Genomic DNA, 21,257 nt, shown 5'->3' with positions numbered 1-21,257 from the left:
AGCCATAGATTATAAGTACCTCTGCAATCAATTCAGTCACTATGAAAATTGCAACCCCGACTATGATTTACTGGAAAGCGATGTGGCTATTCTGCTTCATTTTCATCTGGTATGTTCTACTTGTTTAACTGTGTTTCAATGTATAAGAAATACCACTGCAATCAATCTATTGTCACTACATACGGTTCTACTGAAGCCATCTTACTGTGAACATATGCGTGGTAGCTATAGTGAAGAAAGAAATGGGGCACAAGGGAGGACAAAGTTAACTGTAGTACAGTCTTATCCACTGTGGAGTTATGCTTGGTTGGAATCAGTCAGGCTAGCAGGCAGACAGTCAGTCACTTATTTCTCTCAGTCTCTCTATATGAATTCAATGAATATATTGTTGTCTGCTTAACCGTTGCTGGCAGTGTTGATTGCTCACTCAAACAGCGTGTTCATGAAATTGACGTGTTGGCTACAACAGTAAACCTCTGTCACTACCTAGATGATCATATTGCTGTTCAGAATCTTTCTTGGCTTATGCATGTAAGACAGTCTTGTGTACTGCTCACTGTTATCATCAGAATAGGGGTTAAGGCATTGCTTCAAAATAGTCACTAATTACATTTTTTCTGCATATATATGAGCAATGATTAAATTATATATATATTTATATATATATACTAACGTGTTTTCACTTTCAGCTATTGTTTTGCAAGTTACACTGGCAGCCTGAATTATGGAGAACAGAGAATGTGCTTGCAATCAACTACTAAATTTGCAATTGGCTTTAGCTTGAATAATTCAAAATTCAGTCTATTCTGGCTTTTTATACAACATCTCTACTAGTTACCTGGTATCCATTATAACAAATTGCTGTTGTAAATTGGCTACTTATGTGTACTTTCAGACAATCGTAACTAGTTACAAATTACTGGTTACAGGGGATGAGCTGCTTGAAAGTGACAGGTGCAAGGAAATTAGTATTTATATGGGATCAGTACAACTTACAGAAATGCCTTTCCTTGTTTAAGCACATTTTGTTGTAGTGATCGTTTCTAGCTTGTAACATTTTTAATTTTCCTTACACTTGTTTTGCTAGCTCTATTTAGTGAACTTCTTTGCACAGCATCATAAGTCTGTCTTCAATAATCATCATTGTGTCTGTATAGAAAAGAAGAACTGTGAGTAAAAACAAACCTTAAAGTCAGCCATAGGCTGGTTTTGGGGCCTTATAAAGTACAAAAAGAAGTGAAATCTGCACAAAAACAACCAAGTTGTGAAAAATGGTGCAGCCTTAAAAATCCTGGGTGTAAAATGTGAAGTCAAAGGTGGCAGGCAGCCAAGAAATGGCTGCAATGATGTTGATGCTAATAAATTTTAATAATGCATGGCTGTGTGCACTTACTTACAGGAGTCTGCCAGGCAGTCAGGATGTTTTCTCACTGTCAATTTCATGTAGTTATTTGTATCCAGAGAGTGAATTGAGGGTTTATTAGCCACTGTCAATCTCAACAGCATACAAGTTACAATTCACAGTACAATCATGAAAGGCTAAAACACAACCGCCTTGAAGAAGTACAATAACATGACAACATGTGATGCACCAGCTACGTAAGGAATTACAAGCATACAATTACAACCACAACTATAGATTACATACATACAGACATGCATATTATGCTACAGTTCCTCCCTATTAAGTTTCTTCTAAGTTACGAGGTGACCAAAGCTGTTGGCTATAGATATTATCCAGAAACAGGACCCTGGATATTTGAGGTATATCATAGCTATAGTACGCACACTTGTTGCAGTCAGCATACAGTATCTGTATTGTGCATGTTGTGCCCTAACTTACCAGACTACATATGTATGCAGCATTTTATACAGGTGGATTATTTCTCCAAGTACTAACTGCGGGAAAACACATCAGATAATGATCTTAACTGCCAGTATGATGACATGATGGGTGTTAATGTGTAGCTTTTTTGATAATGAAACATTATGCACATTCACTATAATCAGTTGGTCTTAACAAAGAGGTGGCTGCTAAGAGATGTTTCACTGTGCATACATTCAAAGGTGCTTTTGATGAATTATGATGATAAAATTTATCTTATGAAGCTCTTACAAGCAGACCAGTACATGAGGTAAAACCTTTGGTATGCCCACCTCATTATAGTGAGTAGGGACCATGTCAAGTTGAACTATAGGCAGTAGCTACTAATTCCTCACCTCATCACAATGGCGGATCCAGGATGGGGCATTTGGGGCAAATGCCTCCCCCCCCCTCACCTTGTGGAGGAGCCATACTTCTGAAAATACTAAACTTTATGTCAGGCCAAGATCAGCTTATAAAACTCATGAAAATATGCACATTTTACTAGCATTTATTACAGATTCACCTGAAATCAAAGCAAACCAAAGTCAATTTAGCTATGAAAAACACTTTCGTGCGTACTAAGCGCCTCTAAAAATAATTATCATTTTGCTATCGTTATAGACATTCAGAGCCTTTCAAACTTCACAACCATCTGCAAAGGCCAAAAAATCAACAGTGAGATACTACTAAAAGGTGTATTATTTGCTGCTTCAAAAGTGCGGCAACTACAGTATGTTCACGTTGAGCTGAATCCTGAAAAAACAGCTAAAAATTAAAAGTGGATTTTATCTCAGCAGAGTTAACATTTCAGCCAACCAGATGATTATTGGTAACAGCAAAGGTGTCAACAACAGACACGTACAGTTTGGCTCCATTACAAGTTCGGGAAAGGGCTGTAATGGACACTGCACTTATATGGCTATGTATTGTGAAAATTTTGATTGGCCGTAAATATTATGTCAGACATTTGAACAAAAAATATTTTTAGCGGGTCAAGCAGTACTACAAATGAGCCAAATCACTCAAAATCGTGTATGATTGCATCCATGAGTTATTAAATGTTTTTGAGGATTCAGCTCAACGTGAACATACTATAACAAGAGAATCTGGCTCTCCCCAACCACCTACAACTTGGCCTGTTTGTGCCCCTCCCCTTGCCAGCTCCTGGATCCGCCCCTGCATCAATAAGACCATATTTTTGGTCCAATTCTTGAGATTTCATGATACATGTTCATTTGAGAGACAATCTAAAGTACTTAATAAACATTACACTTCACAGAAGATGTATGTAAAATGGGAAAATATGAAGTTTGATGGACTTACATGTATGTGCTGCACAATTAATTGCATGCATGCACAAATAAGACATGCATTAAATTTAGCTCTAGCTACTAAATCACAAACTAAAAATGTAGCATTTATTGATGAGTATTTTCTTACTACATAGTTACCAAACTCCTAACAAGTGCTAAATATTATTGATACAGTTCTTCAGTAAACAAAAATGCAGTTTTTTTTACAAAATATGTGTGAAAACAATTGTATTTAGCTTCAGTCAATACACACTGTTGTGGTGTAACTGATATGCAAAAATTGTATGGTATATGTTGAGTTATGTGCAAGTGTGAAACGTACGATTATAACAAATTGTGAATAATTACTCATTCTTGTGTGTCTATTACCAGCCTAAACAAATGGTAAAATTTCAGTTTTAGAAAATTGATAATTTAGTTTCTTCTTTGGCGGCGAATTCTGAAGTTGACCTCCTCCCTTCCTTTGTTGGACTCATCAGGACAAGCAGCTTTCACAGTAACACGATGATGTCCTACTGACAAGTTCCTGTAAATCATTGGGCTTGTACCTGTGACAGATAGATGAAATGTGTGGATACACCATTTAATAAATTATATTGAAGTAATGTATATAATTGTGGTATACTGTGAAGTATATAATGACTGGAACTCACAATCCTCAAAGTTGCCATCATCCAATCTGCAACTGTATGCTACCTCAGGATGACCTGGATCAGCTGAGAACGTAACTGTTGCAGTTTTTCTCTCCACTTCAACATCCGCAATGACAGCATCTATAGTGCAAACTAAAACAGAACAAGAATTGCTTTAAAGGTGGTGATATCTATGGTGCTAGTGTAAGATGTACATGTTATCAGGAAAAAATGTTGCTGTAGGATGAAGTATCATACACACATAGCAACACGTCCACGAGGACTTCATATTAGTTTCATTATATACTTTACTGCAAATATTGGAGCTAGGAGCTTGGATATCAAGCCAGAATTTTGAGTAGATATTTTCTTCCTTATCTGTGAATGCCTTCTTACCATGCTTCCTTTACCTATACTATTACCGTCTTACTACGATTGTGTGATGATAGAATAAAATGTATCAGTAAAATAAGAAGAGTGTATATTGGTCATGTATTTATACTACAGTCCAGTACACTAACATCTTTACACAAACCTTTGCATTCACTTGGAGCAATGCATTTATTTTCATCCTCATCTATAACAGTTCCAGTTGGACACTCACATCCATTTATTATACATATTTGTGGACAGGCTCCACCACCAAGTTTGTCACAAGTACGATGACATGAAGGATGTGAAGCGCATTCTTTTCTTTCTTGTCCCATAACCGGACATTCTAAATATGTGAAAAAATCCAAATCTTGTGACAAATATAAAATTAACTGTATGCACAAAAGCATAACATAATTATGTTGACACTAATGCAAGTGGCTAACATGATATTAAAAAATACTTATAGTTAAGCCATGATAAAATTGCTGACAGCTATATAGCTAATTACTTATACTGAAGATCCTTTCAAGAACTTAATTAATTCCCATTAGTTAGCTCTCACGTCTCTTTTAAATGCAAGCAGCTCCTGCTTTTTAGCCTTGAAGTTCAGAATGCCTGTTCTATAGGACACTCAATCATTCAGTCACGTGATCATGAATAGACTATTTTTAACTTTAGTGGTAGTGAAGCTGCAACATTAATTACTCGGTAAATTGGTTTATCGATTATATACATTTCAGCAATATCGGTATTGGTAATTATTAGCAGATAAATTAGCTGATTAATTTTACTCACCATGATGACATTGTTTTCATAAAAATAAAGTTTAAAATGGTAATTTTGCAAAACACATGTGAACTTTTGGTAATTTTCAACATAAGATCAGTTATTGGTATCAACCATTATGTGAATTTCAGTACTGATTAATTGGAAAACCTCCAAAATCTCTTATTGGTGCATCACTAGTGTATACTTATGAAATGACAGTGAATATAAAAGTTGCAAACATGTACAGACTATGATCTTACATATTACAGCACACCCACCTGGTACACAGGCTGCCTCTGTTCCACTCCAGGTCTGATTACCAAGACAAGCTCTAGTGTCACTACCAATCAGGTCAAAGCCATCATCACATCTGATGACACAAACATCTCCTACAACAAACCCTGATCGTGTACAAGCAATTGTTCCATTGTCAGGTTCTTCAAGTGGTGGACACGTTAAGTCCTGACCTGATGTACAAAGATAAACTGTGCACTGACACTATTCAATGAATGAAGAGCTAAACCAAAACAACCAACTAGTTATGGATTAATATTTCCTAAGATGTGAAATCCTATAGCTAGTGCAGCACACACAATGGTTAATTAATCTACACAAGACTTAAGATACGGTATTCTAGTTCTCTTAATCAGGAACACCTAGCCTTTTGGTGCCACCCCTTCCTATTTGGATGAAATAGATAATAAATAAATAAATAAACACTATTTTGTTGCAAAGGTGAAATAATATACATTACCATGGTCAGCCATATATTTGGGTTTTGTATGGAATGCATGGCAGCTGTTCTTATTGCAGTTAGTTATTTGTGTATTCACAAAATTTACAAAAACTTCATGAGTGTGTACGTATAATAATATCGGAAATGTTTGTGGTGAAATAGGAAGAAAATTAGGATTGCAGCTGCTAGGTACATATGGCTTAATAATTTGCCAGTTTGCCATATGTCTGAGGTCATCATTGAGTCATATGCTGCATGGTGCATTATAATGCTAGCATTGGCGAAATGTAGCTAATATTTAATTTGTTATGCATCCTATTTCACTGGGCTTGCAGTGTATAAATACAACCGATATTATATCCCAGTGAAGCCATACTTCAAAGAATTTACTGGAAATGTACGGCAGTTATTGCGTGGTACCTAGCTGTAAATAACAGCATAATTTGTGGTGATAACATACCTTCACATTCACTTGGAGCAACACACTCTCCTTTTTCCTCATCTATGACAGTTCCAGCTGGACACTCACATCCATTTATTATACATATTTGTGGACAGGCTCCACCACCAAGTTTGTCACAAGTACGATGACATGAAGGATGTGAAGCACACTCTTTCCTTATTTGTCCCTTGATTGGACATGCTAGATAACAAATATTAAGGTTAGTGAATAGGTATCAAACAATAATGTATATATAGCTTTGAATTGGTGTAAACACCAGTTCAATCTAGTCATACATCAAAACATTTGACAAAACATACCTGGTACACAGGTTGCCTCTGTTCCACTCCAGGTCTGATTACCAAGACAAGTTCTAGTGTCACTACCAATCAGGTCAAAGCCATCATCACATCTGATGACACAAACATCTCCCACAACCAGCCCTGATCGTGTACAAGCAATTGTTCCATTCTCAGGTTCTTCAAGTGGTGGACATGTCAAGTCTTGATCTAGTGTATAAAATAACACACTATTACAGCTAATTATGAAATCCTATAGGTGGCTTCTGAATACAGAAACAGTATGGTGAATAGGATGAAAGTTGTTTTGTCTTGTTTGTAGTCGTATTGTCATGTTTTATTGCTGTGGGTTATGGAATATAGCTAGTTAGATCTCTGTAAAACAGACACAAAAAGGAATGAGCTCTGTAATATAAAAGCAGTAAACCTGCACACTGAACTTAATTATGGTTTATTTATTTATTTAGCAAAAAACCCTTGGGGTATCACGCTAATGTAACTATATAATTACTAAGTAAGTATTACTTAAATGTCTCTATCAATCTCACATGTAAATCAGAATAGGGTAGAGAATTCCATTCAGGGATAATAGTCTTGGGGGAAAAGGAGTGGAGATTTATTTTGTTCAGGCTTGATAGTGAAAATAAGCAATGTAGCACATATAAGGTTTAAAATTGCAATTCAAACAGGAATGTGAAAGTTGTTACCAGCAAACTATTTCTCAATACAATAAAATGGCTAAATTTTATATAACATATATATATATTAGCATGCTTATTATGCATGTTATAGACGTAGTGTGTCATACACATGATTGTGTAGTTTGCATACCTTCACAGTCACTCGGAGCAATACACTCTCTGTTAACCACATCTATGACTGTTCCAGTTGGACACTCACATCCATTGTCTATACAAACTGCAGGACAAGGTCTACTACCATCGTCGTTACAGGTACGATGACACAAGGGGTGTGAAGCACATTCTTTCCTTATTTGTCCCTTGATTGGACATGCTGTAGAGATAAGTGATAAAAATAGTGAAATTGCATATAAACATCAAATAACAGCATTAGTGTGTACACAATATGACAAGAAAATAAAAAGTTTATGATGAATGACTACTCTATTACAGTATCTCAATGTTTAGCAAAATTCACAGGTGTAAAAAATCATATAATTTTTGCATATGAATTTTACAACAAAAGAATATGTGTACACATTTACTGTGGCACGCTATGTTTTTGAAGCAACTACAGCATTGCTTATAGGGTATTAACCTGAAAGCATGCTTTAACTAAAATTTCCACTTACTTCCTTTTTAAATTATCAACTTTAAACAGTGAACTAATGATATCTCTGTTAGTCTGTTAGTTCACTTTTCTTTAACACAACACAATATACACACCTGGACATTCACTTGGCACAACACATTCTTGTTTATCCACATCAATGACTGTTCCAGTTGGACACTCACATCCATCGATAACACATACTAGTGGACAGGGTATGCTTTCATTAAGATTGTCACAAGTACGATGACATGAAGGAAGGGAGGCACACTCTTTCCTTATTTGTCCCTTGATTGGACATGCTAGACAAGCAAAATATTATAGATATCAAACAACAATGTACTTATAATTTTTAGCATATTGAAGTGGTGTAAACGCCAACTCCATCAAATCATATACAACAAAACATTAGATGAAACTTACCTGGTACACAAGTTGCCTCTGTTCCACTCCAAGTCTGATTACCAAGACAAGTTCTAGTGTCACTACCAATCAGGTCAAAGCCATCATCACATCTGATGACACAAACATCTCCCACAACCAGCCCTGATCGTGTACAAGCAATGGTTCCATTCTCAGGTTCTTCAAGTGGTGGACATGTCAAGTCCTGATCTGATGTATAAAATAACACACTGTTACAGCTAAATATGAAATCCTATAGGTGGCTTCAGAATACAGAAACAGTATGGTGAATAGGATGAAAGTTATTTTGTCTTGTTTGTAGTCATATTGTCATGTTTTATTGCTGTGGGTTATGGAGTATAGCTAGTTAGATCTTTGTAAAACAGACACAAAAAGGAATGAGCTCTGTAACACACCATAATAGCAGTAAACTTACTTACTGAACTTAATTTTGATTATTTAGCAAAATTCCCTTGGGAGTATCATGCTAATGTACTACTAAGTTTGTATGACTTAAATGTTTCTCATGTAAATCAGAATAGGGTAGAGAATTTATACGTGCGGCACAATGCCCTTCCTCCTTGTTGGAGTGATACAAAACAGCTACAACAAGAAGCTAAACATCCTGCATATACAAACACAAAGCAAAACAATAGCAAACATTACACCACACACACACACACACACACACACACACACACACACACACACACGCACGCACACGCACACACACACACACGCAACATTGAAGAATTACATAGATGACAAGAAATGGCTATTCGCATAGTCTAGAAAGTCTCTAATAGAGTGAAGTTCTTTAATGTCAGCATGCAAGAAATTCTACAAATGAGTGGCTTTGTACCAAAAAAAAAAACCCTTGAGTAAATTTTAAATGACATTTGACCGGGTTGGCAGAATATAGTGCAGTCCTAGTGTTGTAGTTAGTCTTATTGCCAAATTGAATTGGAGGGAGAAGTGGAATCCCTCTTGTGGAGTGGTACTGATGAAACACAGTACAAATAGAGCTAAAGTTGATAAGGTGAGAGAACTTCAACCAATTTAAATGATTACAATACTCTGTAATGTGGTCGTATTTGTGTAGATGATAGATTAAATGAATGGCACGATTTTGTAAATACTAAATTTGAGTCACATGGCATTGAAGCAATGGAGCATATTATAAGGTTTAAAATTGCAATTAAAACAGGAATGTGTAAGTTGTTATCAGCAAAATATTTCTCATTATAATAAAATGGCTAAATTTTATATAACATGTATGCTTATTATGCATGTTATATACGTAGCATGTCACACACATAATTGTGTAGTTTGCATACCTTCACAGTCACTTGGACCAACACACTCTTTGTTAACCACATCTATGACTGTTCCAGTTGGACACTCACATCCATTGTCTATACAAATTGCAGGACAAGGTCTACTACCATCATCATTACAGGTACGATGACACAAGGGATGTGAAGCACATTCTTTCCTTATTTGTCCCTTGATTGGACATGCTGTAGAGATAAGTGATAAAAATAGTGAAATTGCATATAAACATCAAATAACAACATTAGTGCGTACACAATATGACAAAAAGGTTTTCTGCTCTATTAGAGTATCTCAATCTTTTGCAAAAATGTGCAGGTGTAATAAAATTCATAATCATATAATTTTTGCATATGAATTTTGTAACAAGAAAATAATTGTATACACTTTTACCGTGGCTTACAATGTTTTTGAAACAACTGAAACAGCACTACTTATAGGGTGTTTATCTGAAAGCATGCTTTAACTAAAATATCAACATACTTCCTTTATAAATTATCAACTTTAAGCAGCAAACTAATGATATCTCTGTTAGTCTGTTAGTTCACTTTTCTTTAACACAACACAATATACTGTACCTTCACATTCACTTGGCACAACACATTCTTGTTTATCCACATCCAAGACTGTTCCAGTAGGACACTCACATCCATTGATAACACATACTAGTGGACAGGGTATGCTTTCATTAAGATTGTCACAAGTACGATGACATGAAGGATGTGAAGCACACTCTTTCCGTATTTGTCCCTTGATTGGACATTCTAGATAAGTGATAAAAATAGTGAAATTGCATAGTAGCATTAGGCCCCTATTTGGTGATTATTAGTTTCTCATCCAGCCTTTCTAATTATTATGATGCGGGCGGGAGGGTATTACCATTATGCCATTATTTTATAATATTAACATAGTGATGTACAGACCTTGTCCAAATTGTCTTTCTTTCTTACTACAAACATTTCCTTCACCAGCTGATTCTACTTTTCGTGATCGCCAACTGTTTTTCAATAGCCAACTGAAAGCCTGTTTTGATGAAGTCGATAGAACACGATTGCAACTGGTACTGCAGCAATTTGCTAAGGAAAACAACAGTTCTCCTGGCGATATATAGTGCATTGTAGTGTTCATCAACAAAAAAATATATCAGTTTGGTATCACGTGTTCTTCTGAGCATGCACAGCAAGGGCGTAGGCAGGGGGGTTCGGATAGTTCGGATGAACCCCCCTTTCAGAAGCAGAATTTTTTAAAATTAAAAATCACACTAAATCTTACAGCCCTGGAGCTCTCCGGTAGCTACTTTCCAACTGGCGCTCCTCTGTACTACTCTTGAGGGTCACATCACATTAATGCTGAACCCTGCAAATCATACCTATTGCACCCCGTGATCAATTGTGCACATGATGAATGGCGCGGGTGAAACGGCGAAGGACTGTTCAGTGGTTGGTTGGTTGAGACATATTACAAGCTTAAGGCAGCAGTTGCTAAACTTGAGTGGTCGTGTTATACATGTGTCAGGTTAGTACGAACTGTGAATTGTTGATGTATATTCCTGATGAATTGTTTGTTTATTAATTTTATTACATACATGTTGTGGTCACGTGATGTCTCGAACATATTGGAGTACAAGCCAAGTCTGAAGTTATTGACCATCAACAGGAGGGACCGGCCGAGAATAATGTATATAGCTGGAAAGAAGTATTGCCAACTAAGGAACTCGAATGTGGAGGGCTTCCGTGTGCTAGGAAATAGAATTGAAGTTGGCTGTCAGTATGCTGTCGGGAAGTGAAGATTAGTTAGTTTTACAATAGGTTTATAGTTTCTATAAGCTGCATAAACAGCAGTGTGTAGGTTTTAGCTAGTTAGATGCACAAACACCTTTTAATGTTACTGCTTAAGGGCACATTTTGTGTATGCATCATTTTCGTTCAAACATGGTCTAGGGGAAGCACCCAGGCCTTCCCCTTAAGACATTCCGGCCACTTTAAATCCGAACCCCCTTCAAAATAATCCTGGCTATGCCCCTACACAAAGTAAATAATGGCTTACCATGCAGTAGCTTAAGAAGGATGCAGGCGGTGGATGAGAAACTAATAATCACCAAATAGGGGCCTTATGTAAAAAAGTTTATAAACATCAATTTTAACAAAAGTTAGTATGATTATTGTTTTGCATTGCACCTAAGTTCAGAATATTGCTAATGTGTGTTGCATGCAAAAACCATGCACATAACTTTAGGAATGTATATATAATCATAAAATTAATGCTGTGTGGCAGTTAGGATTGTAGCTTTCATCAGTATTGCTACTTTAATTTTTGCCAAATGTCTGGAAGTATTATTGAATTACACACCAGTGTATCACAAGATGCCATAATTCACATTTTTTGCACACAAAATTCATGATAAAAATGCAAAAATATTGTATAATTTACATGAATGACTGCTCTATTAGAGTATATCAATCTTTGCAAAAACTTGTGTGTGTAAGAAATTCCATATTTACGAATTTTACAATGAAAGAATAATTGTGTACACTTTTACTGTGGCTCACAATGTTTTTAAGCAACTGAAACAGCACTGCTTATAGGGTATTTTCCTGAGAGCATAAATTATTAACTATAAACAGCAAAGTATAATAATATCTCTGCTAGTTTAATTTCCTTTAACACAAAACACACAATACACTGTACCTTCACATTCACTTGGCACAACACATTCTTGTTTATCCACATCTATGACTGTTCCAGTTGGACACTCACATCCATTGATAACACATATTAGTGGACAGGGTATACTTTCATTAAGACTGTCACAAGTACGATGACATGAAGGAAGGGAGGCACACTCTTTCCTTATTTGTCCCTTGATTGGACATGCTGTAGAGAGAAGTGATAAAAATAGTGAAATTGCATATAAACATCAAATAACAGCATTAGTGTGTACCAGCGTTGAAACCGGGTCGGGTCATCCGGGTCAACCGGGTCACATTTTCTCCGGGTCATCCGGGTCTGACCCGGATTGGATCACGTGAGAAACGAAAATTGTTCGTTTGACGACGTGGAAACTTATAAACGCTATCGCGTAGCTCTTTCGTGAGCCACACCCACTTATCGCGTTACAAACATACACTCAGCTACGCCCATTTATTAGTAAGTGCAGTATGTAGCACGAAATTAAGGGTATCTATGGTGAGGGGTAGCTATTGTTAGAAGATGATGACCATTTTTTTTTTTTTTTGGTCTTCAACCTACACCTACGCTGAAGTTGCAATTCTAGAAGTCTGGATCCGCCCCTGTTTACTCAACACGAATCGAACGCTCGAAAAGGTAGTCTCGCTCGCTCGAGACTAGCCGAAACATAGCTCTATCGCACGCCTCGGCTTTAATTAATCCGGGTCAGTGGGTCATCCGGGTCAGCAGTGGTGACCCAGTTTCAACGCTGGTGTGTACACAATACGACAAAAAGGTTTACTGCTCTATTAGAGTATCTCAATCTTTTGCAAAAAAAATTGCATGTGTAATAAAATTCATAATTATTATTATTATTATTATTATCAATTTTTCCAAAGATGGGTAACACAAAAGGCAATACTGCCTGTACAAGGTGATCCCCAACACAGAACATACATTCACATGTACAATTACACACAAACAAATACAAAAGGAACATGAACTACTTAATAATTACAAAATCAATAAACCTAATTACAAAAAAAGATAATGTTTTAACCTAGTCTTAAAACTGCCAGCATAATTATATAATTTTTGCATATGAATTTTACAACAAGAAAATAATTGCAATAATTGTGTACACTTTTACTATGGCTTACAATGTTTTTGAAGCAACTGAAACAAGGGTATTTACCTGAAAGCATGCTTTAACTAAAATATCAACATACTTCCTTTATAAATTATCAACTTTAAGCAGCAAACTAATGATATCTCTGTTAGTCTATTAGTTCACTTTTCTTTTACACAACACAATATACTGTACCTTCACATTCACTTGGCACAACACATTCTTGTTTATCCACATCTATGACTGTTCCAGTTGGACACTCACATCCATTGATAACACATACTCGTGGACAGGGTATACTTTCATTAAGACTGTCACAAGTATGATGACATGAAGGAAGGGAGGCACACTCTTTCCGTATTTGTCCCTTGATTGGACATACTAGACAAGCAAAATATTATAGGTATCAAACAACAATATACTTATAATTTTTAGCATATTGAAGTGGCGTAAACACCGACTCCATCAAATCATATACAACAAAACATTAGATGAAACTTACCTGGTATACAAGTTGCCTCTATTCCACTCCAAGTCTGATTACCAAGGCAAGTCCTAGTGTTGCTGCCAATTAGCTCAAAACCATCATTACATCCAATGACACAAACATCTCCCACAACAAACCCTGATCGTGTACAAGCAATTGTTCCATTTTCAGGTTCTTCAAGTGGTGGACATGTTAGCAACTGGTCTAGTAATAATACAATGACAATTGCTAGACCAGCAGTTAAGTGAAGGAGAAGTTGTAAGTGTGCTATTTATAAAGATTGCAAAGACAACAATGGTCAAATATTGTATGTTTTATCCTTCCTCACTCCCTCCCACCCTCCAGTGGAGAATTAATGAAAATCAACACTGGTCAAAATATATACATGGTTAACTTTAAGCCATTTTTTTGAAAGGTCAAATTTGCTTGTAAGTTTGAATTTATCTGCATGTAGTATGAATGTACATATTAATAGCTCTGTGTTAAATAAGCTTGTATGACATAACTTACCTGGACATTTGCTTGGCGCAACGCACTCTCTCTTATCCACATCTATGACTGTTCCAGTTGGACACTCACATCCATTGATAACACATACTAGTGGACAGGGTCTGCTTTCATTAAGGTTGTCACAAGTATGATGACACAAGGGGTGTGAAGCACACTCTTTCCGTATTTGTCCCTTGATTGGACATTCTAGATAAGTGATAAATAAAGAGCTTTTGAGCAACATGTAACCATATAGACCAAACACAATTGCATTATAAATATGCAGAAACTAAAAAAAAAATTCATCAGCATTGATTTGTATCAGGCATCAAGATGTGTATCTGTCCACTTGAATAATATGGACAACAGTTCAATTTTGGTTTTGTGCTGTATACGTGTGTACAAAAAAAATCAAAACACTCACCTGGTGATTCTACACATATTGCCTCTGTTCCACTCCAGGTCTGATTACCAAGACAAGTTCTAGTGTTACTACCCATCAGTTCATAGCCATCATCACATCCGATAACACAAACATCTCCCACAACAAACCCTGATCGTGTACATACAATTGCTCCATTTTCAGGTTCTTCAAGTGGTGGACATGTTAGAAACTGGTCTAGTGATAAATTGTAATAGTATTATAATGGCTGTAAACACATCAGTGGTTGTGATATGTATTTGTCGGTTTTTGTCTTTTGGAATTTTGCTTGAATGACATGAAAGTTCTCTGTAAAATTTGCTTGCCAGCTTGAGTTTATGTAATAGTTATACCACGGCTGTAAGGGATTTTGCTGATATATACACCCAAAGCCTGAGGGCCGCAGGCCCGAGGGCTGCGGGTGTATATGTCAGCAAAATCCCAAGCAGCCATGGTACAAGTGATATATATCACTTGGGGCGCACTCACCTAATAGGTGAAAGAACTAATGAGAACTCATCCCATTTGTTTTATACAGTAGCATCTGAAGATCGATTGTGGTTTTAATAGCGTGGGCTAATAGCCATCAAAACGTTGCCCATACGTTAAAACGTCATTAATACGTTACTATGCTTCAACATGCAATGTTAGAAAACTTGCGATTGTGGGATGGAGTTTATATTGTTATCATTTTTGTAGTAAGTTAAGCCAACTAACTTCGCTATTGGGACAGTAAGTAAGTTATTATATTAAGTTAAGTACTTAGAACTGTAAGTTACTAACCTGTTTCGTAGTAGCTTTGCTGTTCCGTGGTCTGTTCAAAGGCTGATACGCGGTGGGTAGAAATACGCATCCACAATCGCCCAAACAATTATTTTGTGCCTTCATTATCAACCAACTACTCTATCTTAGCCTATGTACTAAGCTTAGCAACCTCTACAAAAACGAATCCCACAATACAAAGCTCTATGTCGCTCAATATAACGAGTCAAAGCGCATCGATTCTTTGAACTGGCTGGGTATCAAAGTCATTCGCAAACTACTTTCCCATGATATTGCCCGGGCAATACGCGAGTTAAACACTGAGCGGCGCCTTTTAATGCCCACGCTAAAGTGGTATATATACATACACTACTGTATGAAATGTACAAATTAATAGCCTAAGCTTAAAAGTGTAAGAATTTATATAAGGAACATTTTAAATTAAACTTGTAACATAACATACCTGGGCATTCACTTGGTACAACACATTCTTCTTTATCCACATCTATAACTGTTCCAGTTGGACACTCACATCCATTGATAACACATACTAGTGGACAGGGTATGCTGTCATTAAGGTTGTCACAAGTATAATGACACAAGGGGTGTGAAGCACATTCTTTCCGTATTTGTCCCTTGATTGGACATTCTAGATAAGTGATAAAATAGTGAAATAGCATATTAACAAATAACAGCATTAGTATGCAAATATTACGACAAGAAAATCAATTACAATAGCGTAAAAAAAAATTTGTGAACATCTATATTTTACCAGTCAGTAAGATCATTGTTTTGCACTGAAACTCTATATTGTATGTTGAGCTCAGTTGTATACATAAGACCAAACAAAGGTTTGATATATGCAAAGCCAAATTTGAAACCCAGCAACACTTAATTGACAGGGAGTGCAGAAGGCCTTCCTGTATTTTTGTTGAGATGCTACGTACTACGATATATGAACAGTCAAATATCATCAGCATTATAATGGAGCATTCAAGAGGATTTCGTGTATGCGCAAAAGTCTATGCAAATACTAATGTTTTCTGATAAAATTATCGTAGATGGTTTTACTGAATAAACAATGTCATATCCCATTTATGTGGTCTTGTACGTAGCTGCAAAGTTTGATACTTAGGTTTGAACGGAATGTGCTATGCCTACAGATCACTTGTGGGAAAATTAGGAGTCTCCTCTCATAAATACAGTATTTCCTTATGCAGTGATACACAATTAACTATTTCTAAAATGTAAGTGAGCAACAGTCACATTGTTACTTTGCACTATTAGGTATGCAACCCTATAGCATTTTGAGTGTTGGATCACTGAGCACTTGTGCTTGTACAAAACTATACATGTACACTATTACACTGTATGAGTTATGTAGGTTTCCTGGAATGGCTGCATGGAACATTATAGCATACTATTTGTACAGGTATACCGTGGCAAAGGTTTGGTTAGTGTTCACAGTTGGTGTAGGGTTCAATTTGTTCCTACTTATCTTGTGCACTTAAGTGTCATAGTTTATAGCATAACATTGCATTTTAAATTGATATAAATGCAGGTCATTGTGGGCCTATCATGATACCATATAATTACCTGGTACACAAGTTGCTTCTGTTCCACTCCAGGTCTGATTACCAAGACAAGTTCTAGTGTCACTACCAATTAGTTCAAAGCCATCATCACATCTGATGGTGCAAACATCTCCCACAACAAACCCTGATCGTGTACATGCAATTACTCCATTTTCAGGTTCTTCAAGTCGTGGACATGTCAAGTCCTGACCTGATGTGTAAAATAACACACACTTTAATAGCTGAAATAAATATACTAACAAATAAAAAGAATATCTACATTAGCTCTTAAAACTCATGATCAGTCCTATAAAGAATATACAAGAAAAACTGGGTCATGTCTAAACTATATAAATTATATTGATGCGTGATTCAGTCTAAAATCTTTGGTTTGTTGACCTTTATTTTATCAACGCAGATTACAGTATGCTGGTTCTCTTATACTGTGACAGTAATTACAGAATACAGTAGTATACGTACATGGTTGAATAAGCTACATATGCCTATGCCAATTAAGGTTAATACCATTATATAAACTACGTATTCTTGCTTCCTACTGTTTCACAAAACCACATTAAGTTGAGAGGAGTGCATATACAAGGGGATATCCCTGTACTTATATCATATAAATGGTTATGGCAAAATAGGGCAGTTAGGCGGACTGTAGCTACATGCATTTCACTACTTTTTTCCAAATGCTTGAAATTGTTATTGAATTACACACCAGTGTATCACAAGATGTTTACAATACTCACATAATCATTATACATACCTTCACATTCACTTGGCATAACACATTCTTGTTTATCCACATCTATAACTGTTCCAGTTGGACACTCACATCCATTGATAACACATACTAGTGGACAGGGTATGCTTTCAATAAGATTGTCACAAGTACGATGACACAAGGGGTGTGAAGCACACTCTTTCCTTATTTGTCCCTTGATTGGACATTCTGGATCAACAAACAAAAATGATATGTAGTAAAATAATATAATTAACTGTACAGTTTAAGTTAGGCAATTCATGGGTTTAAACACATTACATTGTTTGCAGTTGTCCAAAAGGTTCTCTAAATTACAGGTAGTCCTTGTGATGGTTAAACAAGGCTTGCTACAGCCATAAGAGTATGCGTTTTGTCAAATTGCTGTGCTTAAAATCCTGGATGAGTGTATGATACAACAAAAATAGTTAGCTGCAGAACTATATGCTTATATAATCAAGGCCTAACACATGTGCCTAATCTTCAATATGACATACCATCAGATGTCTGCAGATTATATCCAGCAGAATGGCCATAACCTGAATTCTCATTAAACCCATACACTGATGCCGTCATTTTAGCAGCTGGGTTGGTGTGAACTATAACCACCGGTCTGTAGTTACCGATAGGATATTGCAAACCATATGCTACAGTGACGTTGTTGACTATAATAGGGACCCAATCATCATTATTTAGTTGCTGGATAAAACCTGATGTTAACAACCAGATTCTTTCAGGCTGATAATACTCTTTCAGCACTACCAGATTAAAATAATGATCCTGGAAATTGGAAATAGGATTTGTAGTAAACTCAAGCCTGTTTGAGTAATAAGACGTGCCTGGGATCTGTATCATTAGTGTGCCACCAGAATTGCTAAAGACTGAGTGATGTCCAAATTGAGCTACCAGAATTTTTTTATTTGAATAAATAGCACAGTACAATGGAGGAATAGTTGTGTAAACAGAATGTGATTCATCAATGGTATAAGACACTAGTGTGTCATTACAATAAATATCGATGTCTGTAGAATCCTCAGCTGCCACTATTCTGACAGTGTGAATAAAGTCATTAGCTAATGGAGCAAAGTAATGTACTGTGTCCCACAGTGCAGTTGGTGGGACTTGTTCTACCATGTGATCAAGATCTGAACCACTAAATCCCCTAGCAGCTTCGTGACCACTAAACACAGATACAGGCTTATTTGTAACAATCTTGCTTCCAGTCAAATCATCAATTGATGCAATGTAAACAGTTTGTAGCTTGTCAATTTCAAATGAATACTGTGTATTAGGAACAAGAGTAGTAGCATTGCCATCCACATTGACCTCTACTGGTTGTGTCACTGTTAACTCCATTGCTGTGCTGTCCTCAGTACCAACTATCAGAATACTGTGCTTAAACAGACCGCCAGGTTGAGTGCCGCCGATTGAAATTGCATAGTATGTGTATTTGTCCACATTTAGTTTCGTAACTGGCAATACTCTAAATGAATCAACACTTTCAGACTGGACATTAAAGCCTGCAACATTTACATTGTCACTGCTTGTTTTCAGGTAAATTCCATGATCACGGTCATCAATAGATGAAACTACCACATCTCGAGGAAATGTAATTGGTAACCAGTTCTGAACCGTACCATTATCTGAGTAACCCAAACCAGGGATTTCAACATTATAGAATACTGGTTCAGACTCCGTGGTTGTCACAACAATATCATATGTTAGTGGTGGTGTCTCTCCAAAATTGCGAAAGTATCCAAAATAAAATTCATTCAGTGTTCCACCTACATTAATGGATGAAGCAACCATAAATGTTACATAGTATGGGTAACTTTTTAGAATTAATGTATACTTCATAAGCAACTGGTATTATAAGAAGGTTAAGGGATCATTGTCAAGTGATGTCAATACTGCAAATGAAGTCATTGAAGACGGAGGTACGTATAATTGTATATACTTGCATTGCTGCACAAACACATGACTTCAACCTAGAGGTCACATAATAAGATAACAGGCTATGGGTTTAAAATGCAACTGGTAGCTGCAATTCATTTTTTCATAATGCTTTGCTAAAATAGCTGTGATGAGAACTATAGAGTTCCATTATTCTTGTAGGAAAATCATTTTAGGTATATATAGTAAAGTATATATCTTGATAAATACTGATGCAAAGACAGGTTGGTTGTAAAATCTGTTACTAATGCCTGTGATGACCTCATTATACATCACTTCCACTATACAACCCACCAAATCTCTAATAGCTAACCAAATGACCACATACCAAATATGCCAGCACACATTCAATAAAGTCCAAATAACAAGAATAATAATAATAATTCATAACTACATGTACATCCTAAATGAATACATATGCATGGCATCAATTCATCACATCTAGTAAATGGATAGAAGTACACACAGATGCAGGCTTTCACCATTTTGATGGAGTCCTGCATCAGGTTCTTCTGACTCGGAGATTGGAGCACCCAACGTGCTGCTCAAAAAACACAATAAGAGAAGAGCTATCACTTTGATCATCATATTTGAATTGTTAAAAGGTTTGGTGGACAGCTCCTTTTATAAGGAAAACTCCAGCTAGTTCTTAATGTCCCATCTGGAGTTCCTGTGATTGTTTTCTGTGATGCAAGAGCTTTAAGTGATTTTGTGGTTAATGATGCTTAGCTAGGTCATTGCAGTGGCCATAATTGTAAGCTTTTTAGATCTGTTAAAAACAATTTTTCATTTCTATACTTGTACACATTTTCAATTCTATGGACAATTGCTGTAACAATTATGGAGCTGTGCCTCATGCCGTCATATAACTCATGTCCAATTACTCACCGACTAGTACAACACATGTAGTGGTTATATGTGTGTTGTAATAGTTGTAAATATTGGATGTACAGTAATTTTATCATGTTGCCATTACATAGACTTACTCTGTAACAAACTGCCCTGTAAACTTATTTACTAAATACATATTACAAGTACAGTATATACGTAGCTTTGCTTTCCAGATATGAAGTGCTACAGTACAACTCAGTCAGCAATAAAAACAAGAGGGTCAATCATTTTTAGAAGATTGCATTTTTTTATAGATTAATAATGTTTCCCATTGAAAATGTAAAAAAAAAAGTTTTCCATTGAAAAATGATAATGTATACCAACAGTAAATTTGACTGACCCTTAGTTGGCTATATGCTGAATCTGGTTATGAATGACCAGTTATTTTAGTACTGGTACGCCACTGTATAATAAGGTCACCTGTCTAAACTGGCTGTTATATGTACCAGAGATGTGGCATTTGTTTACAAAGTGGTCTGCCTCAGTAATGCAGCAGGAAATTTTTGCAACTAGGTATGTAACTAGAACAGACATGTTTACTTTTACTTTTCAATAAAGTTACTTCTAGGTCCCACTTTTACTGTTATCATGAGGTCCAAGGTGCTGGTCAACTTCGTTCACAGATAATGCTATAGGTTTGAAGAAAGGCCTGTGTATACAAA

General features: G+C 36.2%; 1 protein-coding gene across 1 annotated transcript; it reads right to left on the bottom strand.

Annotated features, from left to right (window-relative positions):
• Nucleotides 1-3,326: 3,326 nt before the first annotated feature.
• On the bottom strand, nucleotides 3,327-20,292 carry LOC136237761 (multiple epidermal growth factor-like domains protein 6). Its single transcript, XM_066027977.1, has 21 exons — nucleotides 20,187-20,292; nucleotides 18,249-19,535; nucleotides 17,758-17,943; nucleotides 17,008-17,196; nucleotides 15,875-16,060; nucleotides 14,653-14,847; nucleotides 14,250-14,435; nucleotides 13,755-13,943; nucleotides 13,448-13,633; nucleotides 12,145-12,330; nucleotides 10,035-10,220; nucleotides 9,462-9,644; nucleotides 8,146-8,334; nucleotides 7,839-8,024; nucleotides 7,264-7,446; nucleotides 6,454-6,642; nucleotides 6,152-6,334; nucleotides 5,234-5,422; nucleotides 4,348-4,530; nucleotides 3,834-3,965; nucleotides 3,327-3,728 (listed from the first exon to the last, which is right to left on the bottom strand). The coding sequence occupies exons 1-21, from the start codon at nucleotides 20,290-20,292 to the stop codon at nucleotides 3,595-3,597; spliced, it is 4,833 nt and encodes a 1,610-aa protein (XP_065884049.1). The 3' UTR covers nucleotides 3,327-3,594.
• Nucleotides 20,293-21,257: the final 965 nt, after the last annotated feature.

Source organism: Dysidea avara, chromosome 11 (assembly GCF_963678975.1).
Source record: "Dysidea avara chromosome 11, odDysAvar1.4, whole genome shotgun sequence".
Lineage (NCBI taxonomy): Eukaryota > Metazoa > Porifera > Demospongiae > Dictyoceratida > Dysideidae > Dysidea > Dysidea avara.
This window is presented reverse-complemented; position numbering and strand designations above follow the sequence as displayed.